Raw genomic sequence first — 12,166 nt, 5'->3', positions numbered from 1 at the left:
ATTTGTCTTCCTTGGATGTAGCTATTCTTCTGACATTATCTCCCCTGTGTAGAGAAATGCTTCAATGAAGCAGAGGAGATTACTTGCCAACAGTGACGTGCTTACAGATCTCTTGCTCTGTGCCCCAGTTAAACAAGAGGAAAGCACTTCAGATATTGTCTGGGGTTTCTCTCTCTCTCTTGGCCTGGACTGACTCCCACTGCATAGTTTGTTTTTCGTTTTCTTTTTTTTAAAAAAAGGAATATCCATTTCCTCTTCTCAGCCTTACTCAACACCGCATAAGCACAATGAACTTAATCAAGTGGAAGCAAGGGCAGGTTGTTGTTGTTGTTGTGTGTGTTTTTGTAAAGGGCAGTTGTTCAGTGGGAGAGAACATGCTATGCATGCAGAAAGTTCCAGGTTTGATCCCTGGTGTCTCTGGTTTATAAGGATCTCAGGTTGCAACGGGGCTGAGAGTGATCCCTGCCTGAGACCTTTAAGAGCTGCCACCAGTCAATGTGGACAAGTGCTGGGCTTGGTAGACTAACGGTCTGATGGAGCAAAAGGCAGATTGATAACCTTTGCTGTGACATCCCAAGTTGGCAGCCCGTCTGGCTTCTCTGCCGGTGTCTGGACACAAATCTTTTTGCGTGTTGCATCGTCTCTGGTGCCCTGGTTTCTCCTTTGTTTTTCCTAGCTTTGTAGAAGTGGTCGATTAGCAAGGTCTTTCCTCCAGCCTGTCTGGAATAGAGGGGACTTTTGGAGAGACAAAACTGTGGGCTTATCGCCTAAGTATCTCCCCGACAGCCTGCCTCCCAAATTCTTGTTTGGTGGTCTACACGAAAAAAGGTACAGTTCCAACATTCCTTCTTCTTCTACAGGAGTTCACTTGGAGAATAGCAATGACTGTATCTCCAGAGAAGGAATCCAGCAGAAGGAGATGAGAATCAGATTATAGAATACAGAAAGACAGGTAATTTATCCTACCCTGTGCAAGGAATATAGAGTAAAGTGGTATGGCAGACGCCTAGGCTGTGGGAGAGACTCTGCTCTTGTGGCTCACTACGGAGCAAAACTGTTTCCCAGCTTCTTTCGTTAAGTGCCTTATTCTCCCTCCAGGGCTCTCAGATAAGCTGCACATGTGGAGCAGCACAGCTGCTAATGATACCAGACAATTGATAGGACACACAGTGGCAACAAGCATCTCATTCGCCATCGGGGTGCTGGTGCTGGTGGGAGGCAGGGAGGCGAGCCCAGGCTAATGACCCCTGGAAGGCTCTGGCTTCCTTTCCCCTCATCTCTGGCCCAGACTTCATTGCAGCGATGCTGAGAAAACTGCTGGATCTCCCTGTGCAAACTCTGCTCGCCCACCTTCCCAAAATGGGGAAGGATAATAAGCCCACCCACCTTGCGGCAAAGATGTCAGGACATGTGATGGATTGCTGACTGCAAAGCAATCTTGAGATGGCGAGGATGAAATGAGATGTGCAAAAACTGCAGAGGAGGCTTATTACAACCATGGTAATTGGGGGTGGAGTAGCAAAAGGGGGAAAAAACCACGCAAAACCCACCAAATTTGAGTTTGCAATAATCTTATGGGGAAGGATCATGGGCACTGGGTTTGGGGCAGTAGCTTGGGTCCATGGACCGCTCTTGAGCTGGGTTGAAAGCATCGTCTTGTCCCAGATGTACTCTGACATTTCCCACTGTCAACTCAGAGGTCAATACCAAATCATTGGAGCCACAGCATGGTTTACATGCGGAAGGGCCTAAGTTGACTCCCTGGCTTCTCCATTTCAAAGGATCTGGTAGCAGGGGAAGGGAAAGACTTCCATCTGAAACACTAGCGCAAGGGTTGGGATGGGGAACCTGTGGTCCTCCAAATGCCGCCACAATTCAACTCCCATCAGCCCAGCCAGCTTCACCAGGGTCTGAGGATTATGGGAGTTGCAGTCCATCAATACCTCGAGGGCTCCTCAACCTCTGCTTCAGAGACCTGCGGCCAGTTTGGGTGGCCAAACAGATAAATAGCCTGAATTGGCTTAAAGCTGCTGCTTCCTGTGAAATTGACTGAATGCCTTTCTATCTCCATGGACAGAACTGCTGTGCTAATTTTCATGGGTTGGTGCTAATCCACACTGCAGATGTGGAACAACTCTGCTGACCATGCAGCCCATCTTTTTCCCCTGTCAAAGGAAGGGAAGTGGTATCTGTTGGGGTTTGCAGCTCTTCTTGTGTGCACCCTCTTATTTAAAGCATAATGTTGTTTTTGAAAGAGCTGCTCTGCATTTTATTTTATTTTTGTAAAAAAGAATCTGATTCTCAATACTGTATCTATGTTGGCCCAACTGTACCTTTTCACCAGATGGAGCCTGAGGAGCAGGGCATCGCCGTGCGCTAGCCAGAGAGAAGGTTCTAGGTTTGTCTCTTGCCACAATGACCGCTTCCAAAAGAGTCCTAGCTAGTTTGATAGCTGTGGTGGTTTTTCTTTGAGGTTAGGTTTGTTCATTTGTGCCAGACTAAAATTGACGGGATTGCTCTCATTGACTCACTGAGGGAGGGCAAACGGCCTTGTCACTGAAAACGATTTTTCTCACCCCTCAGTTGTTGGGAATGTCCTGCCTTCTTTTATTGTTAAAACGACGGCAAAAACACTGGGCAAGCTCGTCGTGAAACCCAGACTGCAGTCCGGCCAGAAAGGATGCTGTGTCCTTGGAGTCCAGTATCTTCTATGCCTTGTTTTGGCGTGGACTAATATCCATTGGTCATAATTCTTCCATGTAGAACGAGCCTTTATTTCTGGGCCACAAGCGGTTGTTGCGTTCTACAGTATCGATGGCCTCGGAAAATCAGATGAAGCAATACTGAATGCTGTCGTGTACAAAGCACTGTAAACATGAGGTTGCTTCATCTACTAAACAAGCCTCTCCTATGAGGTAGAGGGATATTGTTATTCCCCCTCAGATGCAAGAGAGGGAAACGAAGCACCTTCGCTGTGTGTTTCCACAACTGAATGGAGACCACAGAAGTCAGGGTGAGAAGTTGGTTGGAATAGCACCTCAGATTTCTTAGCTTCCCACCCTAATGCCTTTAAGAGAGAGTTGTGTTCCTTCAGTTTTTTGTTTTTTTAAAAAAATTAACCATGATAGTGTGCGTAACAACGGAGGGAGAGGGAGAGAAAGATGTTGCAGGACAGTCTTCGTCAACTAGAGGCCCTTCAGATGTTTTGGACTACAACTCCCATCAGCCCCTGTGCCGGCAGGGGATGATGGGAGTTGTAGTCCAAAACATCTGAAGGGCCTCAGGTTCCCTGCTGTAGGGAATTAGATGAGTACGGGCTGTGTCTGCACCTGCAGCTGGATCAGGATGAACTTTTAAAAGGAGAACTGTGGTGCAGAGGAGAACCTAACGGTGACACCACTGTAGACATGAACAACATGACTGTACGAGCCGTTGCACCTGCCTGCCGTTCCAAAGGCATGGGTTGGCTGAACAGATGTTCAACCAATCCACATGGCCTTGCACACCTCTGATGATCTGATCCTCTGCATTTGAGCTGCAGCTGACGCAGCTCGATTGGATTAATCTTTTACAGTCCAATTATGCGAGCGGTTAATTGTACCTGCCTCCAAATAGCAACTGCTTGGATTGACCTGAACGTTAGTTGTGCAAGTGAACGTTAGCATGCTGCAGACTGCACAGGTGTGGAACCAAAACTCAAATTTATGCCTCACATCAATACAGGCGACTCCTCACTTATGCAGGGGTTATGTTCCGGGGCCCTGGGTGCATAAGTGAAATGTGTGTTGTGGGGAGCCCCCTGGAGAGTCCTTGCGGCTTTTGAGAAGACCCTTCTGAGAGCTCAAAGAAGATGTCCTCTTCAGGCTCTGGGGAGGGTCTCCACAGGAGCCAGAGGGACAGCGGGGCTTCGTTGAGGCTGCTCAGCCTCCCCAGCTAACAGCTGATGTGTGAGGTCAGCTGAACTACTGCGTGTCAGCTGAGCAGCCTCAACAAAAGCCCCATTGTGCCTCTGCCTAATGAGGAAACCCTCCCCAGAGTAGAAAGAGAAGTTGTGCGCATGCGCAGTTATGCACAAGGACATCTTGCGCAAGTGGGGAGTTGCCTGTAGTGGCACTGTGACGTCTCAAATGCCAAATGGAACCTATGAAGAGGCAGGATTTATTTTTATTTTTTTTGCTCTGCATTATTGATCTTTTTTTGGGGGGGGTGGAAACAGGTGCAAAATTGTTGGCACAGAGTTGCAGCTGTTTAAAGAAACAATGGAGGGGAATTCTGAGAGGGGCGAGGAATGCTGGTGTAAGATTTGCAGTATCCCCTAGCCTGCAAAGCACACTTTGGAAACAACTATACATATGGAGAAGAAAATGGATTTTGAAACGGCAACCAAACATTCCTGATTGGTCTAGGCAGAAAGGGGGCTCCCCCTGCCTTCGAACCCTCGCTCACATAAGATCTCTGACAATATTTGAAGGCAGAACATCCCCAGCCACACTCCTAGTCCCCATCCCGGTCTTCTTCCTCGTCACGAGCACCATGACCTGCACGGTTCTCTTCAGACTTGGCCGGCAAGTCGTTCCGTCTGCCAGGATCGCCAGCGGCTTGGCCTTGGCGGTCGTGTCCGACTTCGGAGAGAGCCTGTAGCACCGGGGATAGTTACTGAAACATTCAAAAGTGTCCGTGCAGTTCCTGCAGGATCCACGGTGGTCGGTAAAAGCGGTGGAGAACTTCATGGAAGCCCGGCCATCTCGGGTGTGGAAGGACTGGAGGGTGATAACCCTTGGCCGGCTGCAGCAGAAGACGGTGCAGACAGCTTGCAACAGGGAGAGGTCCTTGGAAAGGAACTTCTGGAAGTTGGGCTTGAAGAACAGATAAACCAGAGGGTTGTAGGTGGCCGAAGACTTGGCAAACACAGCAGAGAGGGCAAAGGCCAGGACGGGCACCTGGCTGGCGTCGCCAAATGCTGACCACATGGCAACAATAGCGTAGGGGGTCCAAGCAGCAAGAAATCCAATGCACACAGAAACACTAAGCTGGAAGAGAGAGAGGACAACTGTTAAGTTGTGGGTGAACATATCAGACGACACAGCGATTCTTCAAACAGCTCTTGTTTATTCACAGGCCAGAACAGAACAGAACTGAAGGGTTCAGCCAGCCTGCTTATACAGAGCTCCACTACAACGCAACTGTAACACTTTCTGTAACTATCCAATCACTGAACGTCACTTTCAATCCCTTATTTGCATATGTGGACCTGAGGGAAAACTATCTACAGTATCCCCCTGCTGGCCCAGGGTGAGAACTTCAGTACATAACAACAACCAATTTAAAAATGGTAGAACAGCCTGCAGGCACTTTACCCCATGCCAAGACTGCATGGCTCATCCACTGTCGAATTTGACTCCGGTATGCTCATACACCATTTGCCGCACATGTATTAATCTGGCTCTGCATGTGGAGCGTCATGGCATATTGGTAAGGAGTTACTGTAAGATCTGCAGATATTGCGATGAATCAGTTCAAAGCTCTGCAGCTCACAACGCACACACATAGAGAAATGCACTCCAAACTTATATTAGACACAAAACCATTTAAAACAAAAATGTGTACTTCACCCAGCTCCGCAAAATATAGAGCAAGCAGCCCACTAAGGAACACACTGTGAGGGCAAATAATGTCCAGGCAGACAGAGGCTTATCTGCAGATTGGGAAAATTAAAATTTAAGCAGAGAGGAGGGAGTGCAGACTTCTGCTTAGATGAGGACATAATGTGGATGCAACAACAACAAACCTTGAGATACAAGCAGCTTTGAATCCATGTTAAACTCCTGTGCGGATGAGCACTTAGTTTTAAAGGAATGGGATTTTCCCAGCTTCTGTGAAGAATTCAAGGAACTGTGGTTTGATGAGAGTCCTGAGAGTTCTTTGTTAAACGTTCATAACTTCCTCACAGAACTGCACCCCCCCCATTTCCTCCGGGGAGAGGATGCAGATTAATCCAGTTTTTAGGTAGGTAATATGCCCAAGGAGGTGCTGGTGCGAGATTAATCTGCTGCAGTCCGTATCACGGAAGGGAATTATGCAAGTATCAGCACAATGAAGGAGGGGAGTGAGGGTTTCTCCTTTTTTAAGTGTCGCTTTCATCCAATGTGGGCAAGCGTCCTTCCAGAGGAAAGGACATAATTTTGAAAATCAACTCCTTGAACCCAGCAACCCAGTGAGTCCAATAGGAACATAGGAAGTTGCCATTTACTGAGTCAGGCCACTGATCCATGGAGCTCAGTACTTGTCTACACTGACTGGCAGGGTCTCTCCAGGATTTTAGGCAGGGGACATTCCCAGCCTTGCCTGGAGAAGCCAGGGATTGAATATCTGCATGCATAGCAGACGTTCCAACTCTGAGCTACGACCCTTCCTCGTGTATGATAAACTAGTTTGCTTTTTAATTATCTCACCTTAGAAGCAGGATACCATCAAATAGCACCAGCTGCCTGCAAAAAAAGAAAAGCAAGCCGGCAAACCGACCTCTCTCACCTCTGATGAGGAGCTATACATTGCGGCTGCAAATAATATTCTGTGCATGTGTATATTAATTGCATTAGTCTGTAATTAATGAGTTAATTAACTGAACCTGTGAATTGGTTAGTGCACTCGGCTGGATTATAAACAAGCCCTGGAGCTCCTCTTCTTTTTCAGATAAGCAGCCCTTAATCTACCGATGACAAAACGCTTGCAAATCAGGAGGGTAAGGTGTATGCACAGTTAAATTAAGTTGTCAAGTCGTGACAGACAGCCGTGCAACATGAGTGAGCAAATCATCCTGGTGTGATAGAAGAGCCCGGTTATATTTTACTTTTGCTCACTCCAGAGCATGTATCACTTCCCTGCTCCCCCACCCGCCACCATATGGCATACAGGAAATATGTGTGGGTGAAACTCTTTTTTGAAAAAAGTAATAATACTCTGTGCTGGAGATTTGTTATACTTTGTCCCCAAGGGGTTCTGAGAGAACAAACTGTCGGCACAAGTAAGGACCAAAGGCTGCCTTTCTACCTGTGGTGAGGATGCCATGGAAATCAGATGCACTATTTAGAAGCAAGCAAATGGCTGCCATCGAACATTATGTGCCCATATGGAAGTTTATGCACTCTAGGTCAGGGATGGTGAACCTGGAGCACCTCCAAGTGTTGGACTTCAATTCCCGTCAGCCCCAGCCAGCTCAGTCCATGGTCAGGGATGACCTGTAGTTCAACAAGATCTGGAAAGCCACAGGGTGGACTCCAACTAAAAGCTCCAATTCTTGATTGTTAAACCGCTCTGGGGATTGCATTTCTCTGCGGAGAACAGGGTTCTCCTAGCAACTCTCAGCACCTTCAACAAACAGCAGCTCCCAGAACTCCTTGGGAGAAGCCGGTGTTTTAAAATGTTTGGTGTGAATGTAACCTGAGCCAGCACAAACAGCATAACCCGCCAAGTGTCCTGCAAAAAAAAGGGGGTACATTCTGTTTTATCACATGACAGCACGGCGGCCATTTTGGGTGCCAAAATCTTGTGCAATTTCACCTGGGGAAAAAGCGTTTTGGGGGGGCCACAATCTCATGGAGCTCCCCAAAATGTACATTTTTGTGAGCACGGCCCTGAAAAAGCACATCTTTCTCAGCTCTGTGATCTTGCACAGGTCACATGACTCGTGCAGGAGCTCAGACGGGAAGATGTGTGTCCTGGTTTTGGCACTCAAGTTGTTGATGGGTATGAAACAGGCACTGGCTGCCATTTCGGCGTAGTCAGCTTGGCAAAACTGGCTGGAAAACTCAGGATCCAAGAGGTCAAAAACTTTAAAAAAGAATGGGAAAAACTTGCAAGTTATTTAGGAGACCACTTTAAGCAGATGGAAACGTTGGCAGGATTTTGATTCCACTTGTAGTGTAACAAATACCACGGACCGTATGGATTGATATAAAAGTTAGTGTATGGAAGAATATGCAGTTGCAAATGTTCAAAATGGGACCCCATGGAGGGGGTGAGGGGAAGTTGTGAGATTCGGAGCAATCTCTGTATATGGATATATGTTTGGATTTTTATAACTTTGTATTTGTAAAATCAAATAAAAATTATTTCCAAAAAAAAGAGAGAAAAAGAAACAGGCACTGATTGGAAGGAGAAAGCAGTTTCTCATGCCCTGTGGATTTTCGACATGGTATTTACTGAGACCATTCAGAGGCATTGCAGGAGGTGCTGGCTGGCGTCACACTGGCGACCCCAGCACAAGGGAGTTTTAAGACATCAGGGAAAAACCTGAAGGTTACACTTACACATGGTGATGGTTATAACAATAATGCGCCCATCTATGCCTTTGTTCCCAATCTAGTTCTCTTACCTTAACGATCAGAGTGTGGACGCTGTTGGCTTTGGTCCTTGGGGACATGTGTTGCCTGACGGCTCTTCGGGACACTTTCACAGTCCAAAGGATGAGGGAGTAAGAGATGAGGATCAGGAGGCAAGGAATGATGTAGCAGAAGACAAAGAGGGCCCCAATGTAGAACTTCGTTTCTCTGGTGGACACTTTCCACTTGATGCAGCAAGCTGTCCCGTAGGGCTCTGGCCCATAGCTGCCCCAGTTGGCCAGAGGGGCCACTGCAAAGATGAGGGCGTAAACCCAGACACACGATAGCAGTGCCCCAGCACATGCAGGAGAGAACTTATTGCCTATAAGGACAAACGAGAGAGACGGAAAGTGAGAGCCCATCTGCTCAGAACTTTCCCTGACAGGAGGTTTTCGTTCTTTCAAAAATGATACTGCTGAGATAATGTGCTCCCCCCCCCCCCATCTGCACTATACATTTGAAGCAGCACCATACCACTTCAAACAGCCAGGGCTTCCCAAAAGGACCTTGGGACTTGTAGTTTGCTGAGGGAACTGAGAGTTGTTAAGAAACCCCTGCTCCCTTCTCAGAGCGACAGTTCCAGGAGCCGATTGGTTGTTAAGCCTTTCTGGGAACTGTCACTCCGCAAGATGACTAAGAGCCTCCTTTGTTAAGCACCCTTAACAAACTACAGTTCCCAAGGATCTCTGGGGAAAGCCATGACTGTTTAAAGTGGCACGGCACTGATTTAAATGTTTAGTACAGATGGGGCCTGGAATTCAGAAGCAAGGTGAGTGCAAATGGAACTAGCCATCTAAAATATGGATGGAAACTGGGCTGTCATTAAGCCTCTTGTGCCAGAATTGGTTCACTGGGTGGCGACTAAAAGTCCCTGCCTTCCAACAGCTGCCTAAGTCTCCTCCTCTCTAGGGTTTTCCACAAGCAATCTGAGACTCAGTCCCGCTTCATGCCTCTCCTGGTTCTGGGAGACCAGCATGGAGGGGAGCTTGTTGCAGCAGGAGGGGGACACCCTGGCTTCTTCACCAGCCTGACTTATCTCTGCCTCTTGGCCTCCCTCCTCTCCTGATTCTGGACTTCCCTCTGACACAGAATCTCCCTGCTCACTAACCCCTGTTACCTCTTCAGCTCCCTACTTTGCCTCCTCCCAGTCTTCTCCTGCTTCATCCTCTGACCACTCATTGTCGTCCTTCCTGGCTCTGAGCCTTCTTCCCTTGGCAACTCTCCAGCTGGTTCCTTCCACCATTCCTCTGTGTCCAACCAATCCATGACACATCTGGAAGGCAACAGGTGCCCCACATCTACACTGACCAGCAGTGGCTGTCATCTGGAGTCTTTTCCAGTCCTACCTGGAGGAGCCATGGATTGAACCTGGGATTTTTGGCATGCAAAGCATATCCTCTAACACTCTGCTATGGCTCTTCCTGCAATTGTTGGAAGTTTGGCTATCCTTGATCTTAGGGGGGTGGGGAAGATTCAGAGAAAACAAAGTAGGTATATGAATCATGCCCTACAGAAGTTTGATTTTGCTGAGCAAATGTCACAAAAGAAGGCCGCTGGTTTCATCATGTAGAACAAAGGAGAAAGAAGACCTTGAAGGTGCTCAGCCAACGATAGATTAAGGTCCAGTGCTTTTATTTCCCTGGCTAACAACAGGGTAACTGTTAAAGAGCAACTTTGTGTATTACACATACGTGGTTGAGACCTGTGAGCTTCAGAAGTCATTTGAAGGTTCTTGCAAATTGTTGCCGGTAGGAAGGGCAAATCAATCAAACTTGACTTCCTCCAAGGTGTTCATTGTTGGACCATAAAATAGTACCTGTGGTTATAATATGGGAGGAAGCCATTGCAATGTGGGAGGGCAGTAACTCTACACATAAGGCTGTACATGCACAGGCTCTAGGCAGAGGTTCAGAACAGAACAGCAGTGGCTAAACTTTTTTGACCCAAGGCCACCCTTGGCCGATACTCCATGGGCTGTGTGACTCTGATGGGTGTGGCCAAGATTGAGTGTGGCTGCTCCCACGGTTATTTATTATTTTTTGTTGCATTTATTTGCCGCTCCTTCTTTCAAGGAGCTCAGGGTGGCAAACACATCAGTAATAATACAATTAAAATTTCAAATAATAATAATACAGTGGACCCTCGGGTTGCAAACGTGATCTGTGCGGGATGCACATTTGCAACCCGCGTCTGCGCACACGTGGGTTGCGATTCGGCGCTTCTGCACATGCGCAAGGCACAATTTAGGGCTTCTGCGCATGCGTGACCGCCAAAACCCAAAAGTAACCCGTTCCAATACTTCCGGGTTTCGGTGGTCTGCAACCTGAAAAAATGCAACCTGAAGCAGCTGCAACCTGAGGTATGACTGTAATAATGGGGGGGGGGGGCAGTTTAAAACTTGCACTGTTTTCCATTACAGTCCCAGAAGAATATAACGTTGAACTTAACTGTTAGGGGAAAGTTGTGAAAATGGAATAAATAAACTGCTGAACAGATGGGAAGGAGGTGGTAGAATTCCTTGAGGTGGGGGAAAGAATGGAATGTACTAGTTAAGACTATGGGTTGGGGTGGGGATTCCATTTTTAAATGCTTCCTCTCTCTGTGTGTGTATTGCTTGCTTGCAAGTAAAACAATAGTATAGTAACCAGGAGTTTAAGAGAAAAAATTGTTCTTCAAGTGTTGGATATGTCCTTTTTTTTTTAATTTGCAGGCTGCCTTTTTTGTGGGGTGGGGGGGCTTTAAAATGGCCCCCTCGCCTCTAGTCTGACCCTCGGTAGAGCACGAAACTCTTAATCTCGGCATTGTGGGTTCGAGCCCCTCGCTGGGCAAAAGATTCCTGCATTGTACATAGAGGACCCACGTGGGCTCCTCCAACTCTATGATTCTAGGATGCTACAGGTTCTACCACCTCAGGGCCTCTATCAGCTCCTGCTGAATCTACAGACCAGGTCTCAGGCCAAGTATCAAGGACAAGCCTTGCCAACCTGGTGCCCACCAGATATACTGGACTACCGTTTCCACCATAACCGTAGTGAGGTGGTGTCCCAAACATCTGGAATGTACTAGGTTGGCAAAAGTTAGCCTGGAGAATATAGGTTGTTTTGGAACCAGTGGTGCACCAGGAATCATACCAAGCCCTTGGCTACCAGTTGCCTGTTCTTAGGGCAAACTCACATTTAGATCTCTCCCCACCCCCCAAAAAATACTGTTTGAGATTAGGCTGCTTGCATACAAGAAGTGGTTTGTGTCATGTGCCCAACTTCTTGGTTGAACACACCCACTCCCTTATTGGGAGTGACTATGGCTATTACGGGATGCGGGTGGTGCTGTGAGTTAAACCACAGAGCCTAGGACTTGCCAATCAGAAGGTTGGAGGTTCAAATCCCCGCGACGGGGTGAGCTCCCGTTGCTCGGTCCCTGCTCTTGCCAACCTAGCAGTTTGAAAGCACGTCAAAGTGCAAGTAGATAAATAGGTACTGCTCCGGTGGGAAGGTAAACGGCATTTCCGTGGACAGCTCTGGTTTGCCAGAAGTGGCTTAGTCATGCTGGCCACATGACCCAGAAGCTGTACACCGGCTCCCTCGGCTAATAAAGCGAGATGAGTGCCACAACCCCAGAGTCGGCCACGACTCGACCTAATGATCAGGGGTCTCTTTACCTTCACCTTTATGGCTATTTTATGACTATTCTTAGTTATCAAGGATTATTTGGGTTGGGGGGGGGGAGAGGTGTTAGCAGCCCTATCTGCTTAGGAGTTGTTTCCCCCTTCCCATTCTCAGTTAGGG

At 47.7% G+C, this 12,166-nt stretch overlaps 1 protein-coding gene across 2 annotated transcripts in view; it reads right to left on the bottom strand.

Annotated features, from left to right (window-relative positions):
- Positions 1-945: 945 nt before the first annotated feature.
- Positions 946-12,166, bottom strand: part of LOC308480088 (opsin-5-like) — a 68,472-nt gene continuing 57,251 nt past the window's right edge. For both annotated transcript variants that reach the window (XM_081011402.1, XM_081011401.1), the window contains exons 5-6: positions 8,375-8,703; positions 946-5,030 (exon numbers count right to left, since the gene is read on the bottom strand). In XM_081011402.1, the coding sequence (XP_080867528.1) occupies positions 4,443-5,030; positions 8,375-8,703 (917 nt within the window). In that variant the 3' untranslated portion in view covers positions 946-4,442. The remainder of the gene's footprint in view (positions 5,031-8,374; positions 8,704-12,166) is intronic.

This window comes from Podarcis pityusensis, assembly GCF_964106645.2.
Source record: "Podarcis pityusensis genome assembly, chromosome: 6".
Taxonomy (NCBI): Eukaryota; Metazoa; Chordata; class Lepidosauria; order Squamata; family Lacertidae; genus Podarcis; species Podarcis pityusensis.
The sequence above is the reverse complement of the archived record's forward strand: the minus strand, read 5'-3'. Positions and strand labels throughout refer to the sequence as shown.